At 37.8% G+C, this 19,277-nt stretch overlaps 1 protein-coding gene across 1 annotated transcript in view; it reads left to right on the top strand.

Annotated features, from left to right (window-relative positions):
* Positions 1-19,277, top strand: part of msraa (methionine sulfoxide reductase Aa) — a 35,507-nt gene extending 16,230 nt beyond the window's left edge. The window contains exons 2-6 of the mRNA XM_014986025.2: positions 1,288-1,356; positions 1,465-1,584; positions 6,447-6,551; positions 7,949-8,055; positions 18,846-19,277. Coding sequence (XP_014841511.2) covers positions 1,288-1,356; positions 1,465-1,584; positions 6,447-6,551; positions 7,949-8,055; positions 18,846-19,016 — 572 coding nt within the window. The 3' untranslated portion in view covers positions 19,017-19,277. The remainder of the gene's footprint in view (positions 1-1,287; positions 1,357-1,464; positions 1,585-6,446; positions 6,552-7,948; positions 8,056-18,845) is intronic.

Here is a 19,277-nt window from a genome sequence, read left to right as displayed (position 1 = left end):
GCATGCTGCCCTCATGACAATTATGCATCTATGCATGAAGACGCTGAATGTGTGTGTGTGTGGATCCAGATGTTTGCTTCATTTTTATTCTCCTCCATCACTCCAATTTTTTTTGAATCCGTCTTCCTCCCCCTCAGTAAACCATCTGCACACACGCGCAGCCCGCAGCAAGCCGGAGTTAATGCGCGCTGGCTCAGCCAGGTGGCTGCATGGCCTCGTATTCGTCCTCATGCACCTCTGGCTCGCCGCTGATTGGACTGAGCGCAGCTGCTCTGAAAATCTGCAAACCCTCTTTAACTGGGTCACAGTGTGTACTCTCAGCTTTTAGGTAGACTTTGTGCCGCGTTCTGGGTTTCTCTGTACGTTCTCGATTAATGAGCATGTCCGTCTTTAGTGAGGATGAAGCTGAACATTTATGCATCAAAACATTTGAAAGGGAACAATAATGGGAAACAAACTTGAATATTTTGTGAATTTACATGCTTTCAGACTACATTTTCAGAGTTTCTATAACCTTTTAACTCTTCTGTATTTATGGAAGAATAATATGGACATATTATAATATAATAAGGACAACAAAAAATTCCCATTTAAGCCAATTAAACCAGTGGACTCATTAGTTGCGGTTTCATTAAAAATGTTCGTAAAACTTTGTCTCCTGTTGAAATAGCACAATTTCACAATTGTGGCGTTTCAATTAAATAAGAAACTCAAAATCACACTTGAATAAGTTGCTCTTGCGATAAGTCATCAAAACACATGCTGCACGTCACACTCCAACCATTTCTTGTCTCTTTCTTCGTATTTTCTGCCAGTAGGAACATCCAGTTGTTGATTAGATGCAAAAAAAAAAATAGGTTTATTGAAATTGGTGTGTTAAAAGTATTTTATTCTGTTCTTAAAGGATTTCAAAAGGTAAATTAAACCTGACAATAGAGAAGAATTGGGACATATATTCTAATTTATAGAATTTGACTGTGATATCAGACTGAGATGGTTATTGATTATGTGTCTGTTGCTGTGTGTGTTTTCAATCATTATCATGTTTTAAAAAAAAAAAAAAAACCCTGTAGTTTTCAGTTTATTGGCAGATGCAACCAAACTTTCTAAGTGTTCAGGATGCCATTCACTCTAACATGTCTCCCAAGGCTTTTGGAAATAAATGTGTGGTTTTCCAGTCATTCTGTCTTGTTTTGTAATTTGGTGGAGTTGAAGAAACAGGTGGAACATTTGCTAAATTCATTTTTTATTGTTAATAACTTCAATATTTTGTCCCTTTTCGTGCAGCCAAACATGATGTGAATGGAAACAGGACTATTCCGCCCTTTCCAGAGGGGACACAGATGGTGATGTTTGGTAAGTGTCAAAATACACACCAGATGATTCCTGCTATATAGGAAATAATGAATTTAAAACAGGAGAAAAGATGTGATATATAAACGTCTCCATTCTGCTTTCTGTAAGGCATGGGCTGCTTCTGGGGAGCAGAGAGGAAGTTTTGGAGACAGAAGGGAGTTTACTCCACCCAAGTGGGCTACTCTGGCGGCTACACGCCGAACACCACGTACGAGGAAGTGTGCACAGGTAGCCTCTGCATACCAACACACACACAAACACACATGCATGTGTTTTCTACTGACTGTTAATAAACTGTGGAAAACAGGACAGAAACAGAGGAGCGCCTCATTTCCCTCAGGCCCCATTAAACCGGGGCATGGATAAGGCAGCTATTGATGCCTGACCGCTCTGAGCAGCGACTATTTCTGTGTGTGTGATGTGTGTCCAGACCCCCCAGTGGCTCTTCCACTCCGCCAGCACACAGTAAATCCATCATTAGCCCCGCATCACCACCTGTCTGTTGCTGTCTCACTCGGTTTTATTTTGTCAAACTGTTTATGAGGTTATCTTTATTAGATGATGATGAGAAATCAGAAATAAAAACTGCAACTATATGATTTTAAAACACAAGAACTAAAAAGTGTTTTTTAGATTTTTGTTAGAACTTTCACCAAGTTGTTTCAGTTTATGAGACAGATAATGTATGAAAAGAGCTGCTATTGCCATCTGAAGAAATGCCTGCTCCCGATTAAAAACAACCAGTCAGAGCCAGGAGGAGGGTCTTAGTGCTGTCAATCAATCTTACCAACAAACTGCTAAATGTGCTAATGGTGGAGAAACAACTTAATGTTACAGGAAAACTGTTTATCTGCCATACCCTGTGGCCATGCTAGCTAGCCTTAGCATGGCCTTACTGATTGACTGCACTAAAACCCGCCTCCTGGCTCTGATTGGTTGTTTTTAGTTTGCACTGGGAGAAGAAAGGGAAAAAAATCACAGATTATTTGTCTCATACTGTCACAATGTAGTGACCATTTTAACAAATATTATTTTTTTAAAAATAAAAGTTACAATTTGCAGCTTTGAATGCACAAGTCTGAATTTATTATTGACTTTAGCAACTTCTGGCAGGGTCAAAATAATTTCTGCAGTGTTAGAAATGCCCATCATAAATATGTTCTTCCATCTTCCTGTCACACTGCTGATAATAAACATAACTGCTGATAAAATGCTGAACATATTCAATACACAGTTTGAAGGTTACAGACTAAACTGCAAAAGTTTGAAAGTTGTTCTTTATTTTCCTCAATTCTTGTCTAACATTTGGATATATGGTGTAAAAGTGAACTTGAATGCATTTGAAATGCTTGAAGGAACAAGTTGAGCGCTTGACTTATCGGCTTTGGAGGGTTATTGGAGGAGAGGAAATCCCACGTATGAATTTGTGAGTCATGTTTAGAGTCACGGTTGGCTGTGTTACTCATGTAGATGTTTTCTTCCCCGGACAAATCGAGGAGATTTGTTTTGTTTTTAAATCATATTTCTTGTGTGTTTGGCTCCTTCTTCATTATTTCCTATCAGAAAGTTACTGTAGCATTTCATAGTTTGCATGTTGTTGACAGTTTAGATATAAATAGGAGCTGGTTTGAAGTCTTATTGGAGTGTTTTTAATTAGCTGTGTCTTTGCTGAAAGAGGCCACTTGGCTGAATAAAGTGCTCCTCCAGCCTAAACATATTCAGGAAAGACAACACCTGAATATTCACTGTTGGTTAAATATTTGCTTTCAAATCAGCTTAGGTCCAATTTGTGATGATTAGATTTGCATATTTTTACTCTGTTTTGAGAAGAAGTACCTGTTTGTAGATTTAAAAACTCCCACGCTGTTCAGTTCTCCTCTCACGCTGAGTCTTATTATTTTGTGTCTCATTTATTGACAGCTTTCTTCATACATTTGATTTGAAATATAATTAATCCTTTGTTTAAATTTTTTTCAGTTTCAAATCTTTTATTGTTTTCCTGTTTTTAGTTTCAGTTTCAAAATTTTCTGTTTCAAATCTTTTTTTAAGTTTAGATTTTTTTAGCATCAGATTTTTTTTTAATTTTTTGAGTTTCAAATATTTTTTCAGTTATAAAAAATGTTTCAAATATCATTTTCAATTTTATTTTTATTTCAATTTCAAATCTTTTTTTTATTTTTATGTTATTTTTCTTTCAACATTTTTCATTTTCAAACCACTTTTTTGTTTCCATTCTTTTTATAAATTTTTTGCTTATGTGTATTTTTTCATTGATGTTATGCTGGTTTCCACTGCACAAGGCTAAGGTTGTTTTTTTCTTTTTCTTTTTGCATGCATATTTTAAGTAGCAAATGTTTTTTATTCATGTCAGAGGAACAAATGCTTGAGAACGGTTGTGTGCATACATGCAAACTTTCAGGAGAGTCCCTGGTTGTACATAATGTTCCCTACTTTGGGTCATTCCAGGCATATTTTTGTGTCAAGAAGGTCACTTATCATTTTGAAGACTGAAATAAACAGTCAAAAATAATTAGAAATTAACTGGAGAACATTCTAGCTACATGCAGGCTACATGATGCATGAACAGTAATTTTAAAATCATAAGAAAACTTATTTTGTCAAACCAACATTACCTTCTGAGTAAATGGTGATTAAAGCACAAAAACCACAAGTTTGAAGCCGTTTATCCTTTTAATTTAAAGCTGTTTTACTTCATATTTGCATCAAACTATCAAGAAACCTTTTTTGTCTTCATGAAGTTGCACATAACTTTACTCTGCTTCTTTAGACCAGTTATTATTGATTTAGCTCCAGGATGGCAAAGCACCTGGATTTGAGCAGCTCTTCTGCTAAACAGTTTGAGGCTTTGAAAGGGATGAGAGTTAAGTCGCATTCTGCTGCTGGTGTTAGGTTTCCTCTGGGACTCATTTATGTTGTTTCCAAAACTGAGAGAAATAAAAACAGTACGCAGACCGTGTGAAAAAAGACAGTATGTGCAATTTTTAGTATGCAGTCAAATTAGAGGTGCAAAATGTGAAGAAAAATACCACAAATGATGGTAATGTTGGCCACTTTCTGGGTTTACATTGTCTTTTTCATGCTGCAAACAGTGAAGCTTATTTTCTGGCACAAAAGGCTTTAAAACTTCTCCAGAATTAAAAAATTTGTCCGCTTGGTAATCCAACACGTTCACCTGACTGCTTCATTCTGAGTAACAGCCTGATTATGAGATCATTTGGCACCTGGATGTACATTTCCTACCAGCTGCCGCTTTATTTTCTGCTCCGATTCCAATCTTTACTGTATTTCCCATCCAGTCCGAGATGAATTTATTCCTGCGAGATTGGCCTGGTGAGACATTAATTTAATGCGGACCGCTGCTTTGTCTCTGTTCGCCAATATCTGCCGTAGGAATCCATAACTCCTGATATTAAAAAAGTAATAAGGCAGAGAAAGACATAGGAGTGGAGGTGGAATGAGAGACGTGGAGAAGATGAGGTGTCACGTAATGGGTCACACTCATTACCAGCGCCAGCTGCTGTTTGACTCGCAGCAGAGGGAATCTTTCTTCTGCAGAAAATCAGTTTTGGACCAGCCTGGCCTTTCAAGGACACCTGATGTATATTGTGTCTTTCTTGTGTAAATCTGCTCTTTTTTTAAGGTCGTGCATCTAAAAAAAAGAAACCCTAAAGCTCTGAAGCATTAAGGCTTCCGCTATGAAGGCATGTTAAGGATTATATGATTCAGTCACTTTATGCCACAAAAACATAAAACAACCAAATCAAAAGATTATTTTTAGTACTTTCTGCCAATGATCAATACCTGCTGAAAGGGTTTGATTTGATTTTGTTTTGCAATTGTAGCAAAAAGAGGATCATCAAACAGTCTGAAAGTTAAATTATATCAAGTTTTTATCAAGGCAGCTCAAAGTCGTAAAAACATCATACAGTCACCATTACATTTTGTCAAATGTCATCTTCAAAATCTTCAATAAACATGAAATATGTTGATCAACGTTTCAGTTCTGATTAAACAAAAGCAGCTCTAAACAATCGGGTCTTTAAAGGAATTCAGTGTTTCAGACGTTTTTCAGTTTTCTGGAAGTTTGTTCCAGATTTGTGGAGTATAGAAGCTGAATGCTGCTTCTCCTCGTTTGGTTCTGGTCCAGACAGAACCAGACTTCTCTGATTGACTGCAGAGAAATCTGTTTGGGTTTGGAGTCAGAACTGGGAAGTGGTGTGATGCACTGAGCAGCATGAACCTAAAGTTTTATCACGATATTTTGTGCTACTAATGTAATAATGATAAAAAGGGCAATAAGAAGTATTGATTAGGTTACTTTAAGTTGTATCTTCATGCTAAAGCAGTCACAGCCTCACAAACACAAAAATGCTCTTGAAAAACATTTGCTTCTTTAGGACACCAGTCTTATAAAAAAGTGTGATCTGTATCACTAAGCTGCACTCACTAAATGCATTTAATCATCTTTTCAATATAGTTTTTATTTATTGTTGCTTTTGTTGAACAAAAGTGGGGGAAAATTGTAAAATGTAACAATCCAAACAATAGAGACAGTTTTGAGGGTTTTTAAACATCTTTAATTAGAATCTATTGGAGTAATAATAAATCTAAATTCCTATAAAACATTTATAATGATAAATGGTAAACAATGCGATAAATGCCCATCTCTAGATGCACTTCAGTGTTTCATAATTTCATAATTATAATTTCCAGCCATTATTTATGTCCTGATTTACCGGGTCTGGTGCAGAATTATGATGCATGTCTCACATCTATGAAGTAAAAACTGGGTAAAATGTGACATGATGGATTCGTATCCGATTAATTTCCACAATTGGAAGGGGCTCAAATCCAATTTCTTTAAGGGGGAGAAAAGATCAGAATTGGGCTGATTTGACTGCCATGAACATCAGAAATATGTGAAGCATAAATCTGATTTGGGTCACTTTTGCTGTGTGAACGTTGCCCAATTGTTTGTTGGTTTGAGTAGCTTTTTTTCCTTAATAGATGAAAAATAATTTTGCATTTGCTTATTTTTAGGTTCTAACATTTATGGTTGTATTTCGCAGGCAGAACCGGACACACTGAGGTGGTGCGAGTTGTTTACCATCCAGAGAAGATCAGCTTCAACAGCCTGCTGAAGGTTTTCTGGGAAAGTCACGATCCGACTCAAGGTAAACGCAACATTCGTCACTAAACCCTGGAACTAGAACAGGAGGGGTTTTATTTTTGAGTTTCTGTTGGGTGTGGGCAATATGGACTTAAGGCTGCAGCTTGTAACTTTTAAAAAAATGTACATATTTATTAAAACTGTCACCATGTTGTGACAGTGTAATATGAGACAGACGATGTGTGAAAACACATCTCCATTTCCTCTTTGAGCTGTTACTGCTGTCTGAAGAAATGCACCAAAAACAACCAATCAGAACCAGGAGGAGGGTCTTAGTGCTGTCAATCACCTCATGAACACGCTGCTAAATGTTCTAATGGCGGAGAAACAACCCACCGTTTCAGGAAAACTATTTATCTGCTGTCATCGGTGGCCCTGCTAACCAGCCTGTTACATTTTTTTTGGTAACTGTGTGACTGTGACCAAGCAGCATCCATGACTACACAGATACAACTAGACTTGTCACAATATGCAATAAATCAATTAATCCCTTCGTAATTTAAAGCAAACTCAATAATTTCTATTTGCATGATTTATCGTTTCTCTCTACCAAAAACTGGATGTTAAATGTTTTCATTCTGGTGATTTGTTCTCAACTAGCCCTTAATTTGAAGAACAGTTTTGTTTCTAGAAACTTCATGATTCATTTTATTTGTTGTTTCTGTCGTTTTATTTATTTATTTTGGATATTTAAAATGCCTTCAAGTTCCAGGGTGAAATGTTCATCAGAGTTTAAAGTTTACTGATTTTTGAGAACGTGTTCTTGCATTATTATGCCATTTCCAATATTTTACTTAAAAATTGTGTCAAAACAGCAATATTATTGCTAACAACAATAACGTCTGGGACTATTCCCAGTCCCATTTGTAATGTGCTTCTTTACGACACGAGTCATACAAAGAACTGTGATTTGTATCACTGTATTTTCAAATGTATTGATATTTATTTATGCTTTCCTTGAACAAATAGTGGAAAACAGTAAAAACTATCAATCCTGACAGTAAGAACAATTTGGGGGGTTTAAACGTCATTAATTGTAATTTATTGTGACGACGACACGTCAATCCCCACTGCTAGTTTCTGCTTGCTACATACTGCTACATATGATCAATATATCTATCATTTTAAAACCTGTTCCTACGTTCGACTGATTAATAGAGCAGCGCATATGTGAGCCAGCCTTGGAAAGCTTGAAACATTGAGGCTGACAGACTGACAAGCCGACAGTGAAACGATGACATGATCAGTCATGAAAAAACAGCTTTCGGTTCTGCCAAGACAGAAGAAGACAGGTTATATTTTTGGAAATGCTGTCAGTTGTCGTTTGCCAAGAACCGAAGACAAAGACGCCACGCTGCCATCGAGATCCTCGTTTTAAAAAACGAACGTGTGTGTTTTCAGGAATGCGTCAGGGGAACGATGTCGGGACAACGTACCGCTCTGCCATCTACGCCTACACTCAGCAGCAGCTTGAGGAAGCGCTGGCCTCCAAGGATCAGTACCAGAAGGTGAACAGATCCACCAGTCTTTGTTATTTGAACAATTTGTGCACGAAAGCATTTTGACTTTAAAGGGATCCACCATTAATTGAACATGTTGGCCTAAATAAGTTGTAATTTTCTTTTTAACTTACAAAATGCTGTTACGGCAAACGTCATAATTACTTCAAAAATTTTCTTATATATTTCACTCATGGAGGTGGCCATTTTTTCACCTGATGGGTTGATGATCCATTCTGTACTGGAATCTACAGAGTAAACACAGGAAGGCTGACTTTACCAGAGTTGTTGTTCATCATACTGCATTTGATCGGTGTAATTTTAGATAGTTCTACACTGCATTGCTGTTGGCTGTAATTAAAAATAAAAAATAAAAATAGTGAGGTGAGTCTGGATCACGTCCCATATTATTAAAATAAGAAGAGCACGGTCACAAAAAGCCGAACTCAATTTCCAAAGCACCCATTGGTGCTCTCAACATTTCTCTCCAGAAGACTTTAAGTCATTTGTACGAGCAAAACTGATGAAGGCTCTAACAGGTGACCGTTACCTTTACAAGCTTAAAATGAATGCGGTACCAACAGTTTTTATCCACAAAGCAGCCAAACCCCACTGCTGCCAAGAGCGAAAAACACTGGGACAAACATCAGACAGGCAGCGCAGGAAAGTCTTTGAAATGCTAACGCAAGTTATGCTTCTGCTGCCGGTACTGAATGTGAAACCACAGACCAACACCAGACCCTAAGCTGTTACTGGACTGGACACAGAACAATTGAAGTGCTTACCGGATCACACAGTCCAACCAGAGGTGCATGTCATTCATTGTTTAATTTATGAAGCTGAAGGCAACAGCAAAATACCAGCAGCTTCTTCGGCCAACTCTTTCCTCCTCCTCTGATAGTTTCTCCTCATCTAGATTATTCATATCTCTTGATTTCTCTTTATCTTGATTTCTACATTCCCATCGATTTCAATGCGCTCCAGTTCAATTTGAAAAGGCTTAAACTGTTAGCTGGACAGAGCTAGCGCAATCTGACTGAGCATACATGATTTACCCAGAATGCATTGCAGCAACATGGCGAAGTCCATGTGACAATGTTTTATTAAGATTTATAAAACCTAAGCAGCCTACAGTATTATTACTGTATTGTTTTAACATATATAATACATATATCTCAAATAAAGTCTATTGTTACAACTAAATATGGATCCCTTTAAAGAATCTGGAGAAAAGCCAAACTGCGTATGAGACAGCTGGGAAGTTTGTAGAGGACAGAGAGTTTTTTTCTTCTTTTTTTTTCGTCAGGGTCAGTGGGAAGAGGAGGACAAGATCAGGGGTCGGGCAGATGGATTGCAATTAGAGTTTTATTTAAAGGCGAAACTGAGATGCTGCAGAGCAGGCAGTCAAAAGGAAACCAATACACAAAGCGAAATGGGCCTGGCAGAGCGGTTCACTGAGACAAAAGAGATGATCCAATGTAACTCTGAAGAGAAAACAACCAAAAGAGCTAAATAACCCCAACAATAACCACAAAACAACCTTCACCGGGGACAAATGCAACAGAAAAACCTGCAAACACAAAAATGCTGCAATCACAGAAAATAGAAGCAAAAGGCAAAATACTGCATATAGCAAGAACAACAGCAAGTGTGAAACTTTGCTCCCCAAAAGTCCTACATGCCACTAGGGGAGTGTTTCTCCAACTTTTTCAGGCCAAGGACCACTTACCTATTTAACAAACAGTCACGGACCGCAGTCACACAACATTTTAATATATACAACCTGAAATGAAAATATTAGTAACTCATTGTCTTTGTTCCTCCAAATGAGGAGGGTGGTGCTGTTTGGTAAGCGTGACTGGCCATAATTGGGGCGTTTTGAGTTATTTACAGATTCTGAAAATGTGAAAGGTTTCCAGTGATAGAAAGCAAATCAAAAAAGTTTAATACAAGAGGCATAATTTAGAAGCATAATAAATAAATAATAGATTTGAGTTGCATTAGCAAAAACAAACATTTTCTTTCAGATAGCTCAACATAAATAATTTAACTTTAGGTGTTAAGATGCAGTTAGTCAGCGTGGGGTGCAGCGCTGTTCGCTGCCCCGTCACCGGCATGTCCCACCACTGGTGAAAATAAAATGATTTATGTTGGACATGTGGCACGTCATGTATTGTAATAGTACTCAAAAACAACAGTTCTGCAACTCACCCTGAAAAGCTTCCCACTGGTATCTTCAGCTGTTCTTTTTAGTGACCCAGTCATAAGCCATTTATCCACTAATATTTTTAAACGCAATCTTTTGCTAAGTTAACTCTTCGAGCTAACGTCAAATAGTTTGTTTGCATGCGGACCACTAGGGGGCGCCTGTGGACCACCACTGGTCCGGGGACCACAGTTTAAGAAAGACTGCACTGGGTTACCCATGTTAAATGAGCTGCTGCTGCTCTATATTATTATTAAAGATGTTAAGTAAAAGTCTCACATAAGTTTAGGCATTAAAATCCAGAAATGAATTCATCTCCAAGGAGAACATGCTGAGCAAAGTTTCTTCTGTGTTGTATGCTCCCTTTGTCTGACACAGACTTAAACATTTGGCATTTTGACTTTTCCGTGTTCATTTTTCCTCGTTATCCTCCCCGGCGCCCGCTGGCTGCTGTGCAGGGGGGCGGGGATTAAAAACGGAGCTCATTAAAATCTCTGCTCACTTAAGATAACTGTATGCACAGATTTGCAGCGCGTTGCCTCAGTTTTGTTGCTGTTTGCTGAGGTCAGATCTAATCTGGTGATTTTCTGTTTTTTTTACCCTTTTGTTAAATATTTACCATTCCTAGCCACTCATCTGACTCAGAGTTTTGACCCATTTTCACTGAAATCAGGCTGTTTTTGTTGCTTTTCTGCTATTAAACAACTGAAAGTATCAATTTTTATATATTTCTTTTTGTAATTTTCCAACTTTTCTGAACCAAAACTCCTTTTAAACATTTTTTAAACCCTAGTGTCAGGCATGCTTTGCAGTCTTCACCCGTCACTCCTAATGACCTGAATTTTAATAGTTTTGGGTTTTTCATTAAGTTTTACTTTTTGTTTGTCCAGTTCTGTTAGTTTTTCAAGTGCATTTGCTAATTTAGTTAAATATTGTTTAGTTTTAGTTACATTTGTATTAATTGTAGTAATAGTTTTAGTTTTTTCATACTTTGTTTTATTTTTAGGTGCAGAATTCAAAATGGTATTATGTTGTGATTATATATATGTTGGTTAATGAATACTTTTACTTTTCCTGGAAGAGTATGAAGTATCATCATTTGCTGACAGCTGACGTAGAAAAATTCATTTCACATCAGAAGAGAAGGCTTAAAAATAGATTTGTAAACACAAAAACTATATCTATAATTTTAGTATGTTTTAGTTATTTTTATAAACACCAAACATAGTTCCATTTAATTATAATTTTCCCCATTAACTACCATTTTTATTTGTTTCAGATAATAAAGTTGTTTTCTCAACTTCAGTTTTGGTTATTTCATCAGTTTTAGTTAACTATGACTCACATTGTTTATTAATAATTGCTCCATAATGGTTTCTGTTTTTGTAAATCGGTAGTTAGCGTTATCAGGATTCAGTCTGAGGAATGAAACAAAATTTGCCGACAGCTGGAGTAAACGTTTTGTTTCCACATCACTTCTAAAGTTCTAAATGGATGAGATTCATAAACACAAAAATGAGGAATATTATTTCCATAATTTCAGCATGTTTTATAAATGCACAACATCCATTTAGTTGTAGTTTTTCCCCATTAATTAGTTTTTATGTATTTCAGTTACTAAAAATGATTTATCGCCTTCAGTTTTTATCACTTTGTTAGTTTCAGTTAACTATACGAAGCACATTGTTCTTTAAAAATCAGTATTTGGCGAATGTTTTCATCTTTGTCAGGATTCACATCAGCTTGACTTCACTTCCCAGCATCCCTTTCTGCTCTCCGGACCCGCTCCCCTCATCAGAACCGTTCCTTTTATTTCTGCTTGTACATGCAGCTCGTATACGTCCGAACGCTTTTAAAGTCCACTCACACAAAAAGCCGATCACACGCCGCCTCCCTCGTCGACTCCTCTCCTGCTGAGGCTTTTCCACCGCCGTCGCACCAAAGGGCTTGTTTCCATGGAAACTGACGGGGGTAGAGGCTACTCTATTCTACTCTATTCTTTTCTAGTGTAGTCTGGTCTTCATTAGTCTTTTTTTTTCTCTCCTTCTCCTCACCCTGTTTGGCCTTCCTTTTCTTTTTGAAACCTTTTCTTTTTCCTTTTCAGCGATATCTGTCTGAAAAAGGATTTTCTGTTATTGCTGGGCTTTTTGGGGTTGTCCCATTGCTTTCAGCTGGTTTGAGGCCTTTTATGTTTAGAATGAATAGAAAACAAAGTCAGCCGACAGGAAGGTGGGACGAAAACTGTAAGCAGATCTATGAACAGCAACCCGGAGGAGAGATAGAAGGATGAGGGTGAACACGCGGAGAGGTGAGGAGTGGAGATTCAAAAGGTTAATTAACAGAGATGGTAGAGATTGTTGTGACTCTAACTGCTTCAATACAAAACTGTGCCGAAGTGAAATTGTTAAAGCTTTAATCCTTTTGAAGGTCAGGCTCTTTTAAGGGACGTTGCACGTATTGATTTCCTTCAGCGGCTTGTTTTCCACAAGCACTTAAAGTTTTAAAATATATAAAAAATAATCTTTGGTTTGTCGCAGGGATGAAGAAGTGAAGAAAAAGCTCAAAAGTGCAAAACATTTACCTGGAAATCAGACTTATAACATCCTGAGTTATAATGTTCTGTTTTTGTCTAAAATAAAGATATTTTCAGACATTTGAGTTGTTTAACAATAAACATGATAAACCTGAACTCCCACTTCTTAATGGTGGTATATTAGGGCCATGGATGGTAAAAAAAATAGAGTAAATTTCTTCTAAAAATTCAGATATTTTTAGGTTATTCTCAGAAATAATCAAACCACACTGAAATTTCTAAATTTGAAAAGTAAAAAAATTCCTAGAAAAATGTTTTTATTAAAAACTGCGCCGTTACCTAGCAACCCAAGCTGAGCTACAGCACATTTGGTTTTACTGCTGCATGCGCCATACAATGGCTGCTGGAAGGGAAAAGTCTTTTGTAGTTTATTTACCATCCATTCTTGTCGGTTGTACAGGAGGCTCCACTTCTGCTTTTCAAAGATGGACGGTTGTATAACTGCGAATCCATTTGCAGTCATTTTCACGTGGGAGTGTAAACATTGAGTTGGGGGTCTTGCCCAGCAGCAGCTTATTTGGATTTAAAGTGACAAGCTGTTTATTTTCCCGTGTGTTTGACTGTAGACGTCTATTTGTGTAAATCTAATCAGTAAAAATAACAGAAACCATTGTGTCCAGGTTGGTGGCCGTAGATCTGATCTAAGAAGGACATCAGCATCGGCTCTGATACTGATGATGGATCAGATCAGTTTTATCTCTACATCAAAGATTCTCTTCCAATGAAACAGACCGCCGGTGCTCTGGTTTCCCTTTTTTCTTATTTTCTCACAGAAACACAGACAACTTTCTCTGCGTAATAGAGAGATTTCCTGACTCCAGCTCTAACAACCATGTCCTCCTGAAAATCTCTCTTAGATTTTGTTTCCGCTTATTTTTTTCCTCACCAGATTGGCTCACCCACCCCCTCCCATCTGTGTCTGCATGTGTGTGCATGTACGTGAGTGTGTGTGTGTGTACGTGCGTGTGTGTGTGTGCTAGAGAGAGAGAGAGAGAGAGAGAGAGAGAAAACACACTTGGCCTTTAGCAAACACACTCCATGCCAAACCATCTGGGCATTAAATCTGTCCTACTCAAAAATCGCTTCAGTTGCAAAAGTAGCGAACACACTCTCATACTCACACTTTGGGTTTGTTCTGATGATGCATAATTTTTATTGTTTGTACCAGAACAAAGTCCAATAGATGATGAGGGGCCTAAAGCTGCCATTTCTGTAAATTCTTCTCTTCTTTTCGCCTCATGCCTTCAAATATTTATAAATTTGTGCTCCAAAAAATCTCTTTAAAGTCTTTGTATCCAGCCACCCAATTCGTTATTTCTGAAAACCCAGACTGTGTCAAAGCCTTGCAGATCAGGCGCTGACCTGAATTTCCGAAAAGCTCGGTTAAATACAAAGCTAAATGCTCTTTTATTCCCTTTTTTACTCGGCTGCCATGAAAAATGTAGATGGAGGAGCAGAGAAGGGTGAAATAAAAGTTTAAACCAGAGATGAGAAACTTCAGCAAAAAAAACCCAGAAGGAAAACAGACGGGTTCATTTGGTGTCACGGTATTGACCATGTTCGCTTCGCCGGCTGCCTTGATTGTATTGTTCACACAGAGTGTGATTGGGTAATTTGGTGTGTGTGTGTGTGTGTGTGTGTGTAAGGCACAACAACGCTGCAGAAAATTACCTTGCAGGCGGCTTGTGGTTGTCTGCAGCATGAAAGGAGCCTCCCTTTTCTTTTCTCGCCCCCTACCCATCATTAGGGTGTGCACTGCGTCTAAAATGGCAGGTAGTGGTAAACGTGTGTGTGTGTGTGTGTGTGTGTGTGTGTGTGTGTGTGTGTGTGTGTGTGTGTGTGTGTGTGTGTCGTTGCTTGATGTAATAATGTGTGCTCGGCCTGTGGGTGCAGGCATGGCTCCATGTTTTCATTGTTCTGGTATCTTTTCTGGCTGATCCATTTTCTTTCCATTCTTATATCCACTTCTAAACACAAAACTGCTGCTTTTATTTCCTCTGCCTCTTTGTGCACAGATTCCCTCTCTTCTGCCGTCACCTAGCCTCTGTTTTCTTTTTTCCATTCCTTCCGGCCGCTTATCAGCGTTGTTCACGTTTCCCTGCTTTACTGGAGCAGTTGGAGGTATTTGCATACCAAATGAGCAATCTACCTCTCTGACATGCAAATTAATGGATGTGAATTATGCATTTATGGCACGCAGCTAACACAGCACCAGGCTCCAGCACAAGCAAATGCTTTGAAAACATTGAGAGGAAGGAGGGACAATAAAGATGCCACCACAGCAGGGTACGCTGCCGCTTTGAGCTTCACATGCAGAACTGGTGTAAACAGGACAGCAGCCATATTTTTCTGCCAGTTCAGTCTTAAATTAGCCCTTAAAATACCTTTTTGGTAGTTATTTAAAATAAGGACTTTGATTACATATTAAAGACGGACATTTATAATTTATCATGAAGAATTTCTTTGATTTTATTGTCACTATAAATAAATAAAAAGTGACAGTATGATCTAAAATGTTATATTTGCTATTTTCTCCATTGCTTATTCCACAAGAGCATCAATAAATGTCAATAAATTTGATTAAATTTAGATACCTTGTTCAGTTTATTGATACATTGAGAATGTTTTTCAAGTTGTATTTGTGTTTGTGGTGATATAAATTCTGTGCCAACCCTAAAAAACAAGTAATAAATAGTGGTTGCTTTCACAATAAAACCCTAAAATATCACAATATAGTTTTAAGTCAATATTGCTCAACCCTGTTTCACACAGATCCTTGAAAATTTGTGTGACGTGCAGAGCTGCAGCTGCTGTACATGAACCAACCAGAGTTTTTCCGTTTTAAATGCAGATTTAACTGATTTTATACCACTTTTAGTCACAAATAATTAACTTTTACCCTCCCATAAAAATTTATCATAACAAACATTTAACATTTCCATACACATGTCAAATATTAGCTAAAAAACGAACAGAAAAAAAAAACAAAGGCCATTGACGGGATTGTTCTGCTGCTGCAGCGCGGCTTCGTACGGCATGTTTTTCCTTCCAGCATTGTGCGCTAAATATCTGGATGTAAACAATAACATGCATATTAATACTACAATAATATGTTTTCCTTGATGTTTGAAAATACATGAAAATATGTTTCTTGTTCTTTGTCATCAAGTCCTTCCAGCTGTTTTTAACCATAGTTCATGACCTGACAGTATCCCATTATAGCTGCTGTGTTGCAGCTGCAGTTTACCTTCCCTACATATGTGTAACCGTAGATCGAGTCCATTAGAAGTTCACAGGAAGTGATGGATCAGACTGAAAGCTGAGCTGAACTCTCTTCCTGTCTCCTGCTTCTGAAGCCTCACAGACCCTCTGGGCTTGTTTGCTGATTTCTTTGCTAACAGTCTCCAAGTGCTGACATCAATTAAGCTAAAATGGTTTTCAAATAATTACCTCTCTCAAAGTATTAGAGCCACCAATGTGTGAAATTACTGAGGACACTTCTAGTTTGATTGTTTTTGTGCTAAAACAAAAGAACTCCTATTTCCCTAAAGGACTGACTTTTGAAATCTGAAGTGCCGTCACAAGGGTTTAACGTTAAAGCTGTTTTGAATTGAGCTTTAAAACGTTGTTTTTTGAGTTTTTAGAGAAATTATTCATATTGGATTTTTCCTCTCTGCTTTTAGTGCATTAATCCACAACAGAAGTAACTTTCCTCTTTCAGAGAAAATTCCTCTGTTGCAGTCAGTCGTAAAGTTTTTACCTCATACATGATGTTGCTAATAAGTTCTTGGGCGACTTCTTTCATGAAGTCATGACCATATATAAAGTTTATAAATATCCAGGTTGTAAGTCTGCAAGCTGTGGATTTTGTGCAACAGGTAGATGATTTGTACATTGTTTTCACATGATAAACAGGCAGACTAGGTTTGATTTGGGACAAAAATAGCAACATTTGTTGCATTTCCACCTGCTGGATTCTCTTTCACACTGCACTGTGTCAAAAACGTGTTCCCCTCCTCACCTGAGGGGGCGCTGCACCAGGAACCACTGAAGGAAACAACACAAAAACCTCTGAAGAAGTCATGAGCGCAACTTCCTTCTTCACGAAGTGTAAACAAAAATGGAGTGGTGTCAGACTTTAGAGGTTGTAGGATTTCTCTTGTCTTTGGCTAAAAACCACAAGTCATTTCTCCTGCTAGCGCTAAGCTAGCATGTTTATTTTGGTACTGTTTACCCAGAATGCCCTGTGCTGTAGTCCACTTCCTGCTATTGGAGTCGTCTCCAGTCCACTTGTTGTTCACTTACCCATTCAAACCTCACCAAAGTTCACTTTCACCGAACCCAGACCGAGGTTTTTAGTCAGATTACGCAAAGATAAAAGATAAATCTTACAACTACTAAAATCTGATGCCCCTCCATTTTTATTTACATTTTATGAAGAAGGAAGTTGTTCTCAGTGTCCTTCTGAGATTTTGCTGCCATTTCCTTTGATATTCTTGGTACAGTGCCCCCACAGGTCAGGAGTGGAACAGGTTTTTTAATTAGTTTGTCTGACAGTGCAGTGTGAAAGCAAACTCCTGCAGCTGGAATTGCAGTCCCAAATGTTGCAACATTTTATCCTGACTTTCTCATTATTTCTGTTATTAGAAAATTTAAAATGCATATTTTCATGAAATGATCCATTTTATGTGTCATTCGAGGTAACGTTCTCAAGCTGATTCCCACCTTTCTTTTCAAATAAAATAATTTTTATCGCATCGGAGCGCTTTAATTAACCTATAAAATATATTAAAGATGATTTATTACACCGTTTATTAACCTTTTCTGAACAGATAGCCACACATAGCACATAATGACAGGATATGGAGCGTATAATCAAGCTCTGAATTATAGCACGCAGTTTGTTTCCAGTTGAGTAGCTCCTCTAAATCAAATGAAGCGCCAACCTCTAAATAATTAACCTGGATGCCCAGACTGTCGTTACATTCACATAAAATTTTTACTGAGTAAAACCAGAGCGCCTTCTTCTTCTCCATTTGATGAAAATGAATCGCTGATCCCGGACCGAGCTGCAGAATCAGCTGGGATGATTGTTGACCAACAGGATAATAACCGTAAACTTAATGAACTCAGAGTTTTGGATTTGCTGCTGTCAAGTCGAGAAGAAATAGGAGCAGCTTTGCAAATAAAAGCCTAAGCGAATAAATGTCAAACCATATTTATCTCCTCCACCATCCATGAGATGATCAAACAAAAAGCTGAGCTGTAAACCTCCCAGCTAAAAACGCGGCAGCATCTTCCATCGCAGATTAAACTTTCATCACTGTCTGTGTGTGTGTGTGTGTGTGTGTGTGTGTGTGTGTGTGTGTGTGTGTGTGTGTGTGTGTGTGTGTGTGTGTGTGTGTGTGTGTGTTTTCATGTGCACCGTCTCTCTTTGTCTTTTAAATTACCCACACACCATCTGGTTGAGTAATTTTTATAACAAGCCGGAGAAGGTGTCATTACCAACCGATACAGCGATTGTGTAAGTCTGTTTTTCTACACTTCAGACGTATGAGATGCTAATGGCTGCTTGGCAGGATGAGGTGTTGATGGGATTAGTTCAGCTGAAAGGTTAATGATTCTTCAGGTAAATTTGGTTTAATGCAGACACACAAACAGCGTTAAAGACAGAAAACATGAGACCAAGACAAAAAGAAAGTTTTATTTGAGAATATAAAGTTTATGGTTTAAATGATCAAGTTTTACGTTGTTTGCAGCAGATTTTAGCAACATTTTGTCCATTTTTAATCATTTTTTTGTCTAAAGCTCCTATGAGCAAGTCACATATGTGTGGAAAAAAATTAAAGTTTTAATGATTGTTTTGACTCCGGCTCACCTTCTAATGTATGTTTTTGGTAACTGCGTCCTTTAAAGAAAATTTGGAGTCTTTAACACCTTTCAACATGTATGGTCCGACTTTTTAACATTTTTTGTTTTCTTTTCTTCTGCTTCATTCAGGTTCTGGCAGAAGAAGGTTTTGGTTCCATTACAACAGAAATCACTGAAGCCAAACCGTTTTATTACGCTGAGGATTACCACCAGCAGTACCTGAGTAAAAACCCACACGGATACTGCGGCCTGGGCGGGACGGGAGTCGCCTGTCCAATCGGACTCGGGACAAAGTCCTGAGGAATCCTCACCCATCTATAAAACACCCAACATCAAACCAACCCACCTAATGTTGTTCAGCTTCTTATCATACAGGATTTTTAAATTCCTGCTTTGCAGATTTGTAAGGCTGAATTCTGTTTGAAAAAAATTGTGGAATATCTTATATTTTTTGCTGGGACTATTTCTATTGCCTGTTTAATGAGTTGTTTTAAATCATACCTGCATATAGAATAATAGAAGAGATGAAGTTTGTTTTGAATAAAGCAACCTCTGAAATTA

This window comes from Poecilia mexicana, unplaced genomic scaffold (genome assembly GCF_051168715.1).
Source record: "Poecilia mexicana isolate PSO_F unplaced genomic scaffold, ASM5116871v1 scaffold_21, whole genome shotgun sequence".
NCBI lineage: Eukaryota > Metazoa > Chordata > Actinopteri > Cyprinodontiformes > Poeciliidae > Poecilia > Poecilia mexicana.
Note: the sequence above shows the minus strand (reverse complement) of the source record. Positions and strands in the feature narration are given on the sequence as shown.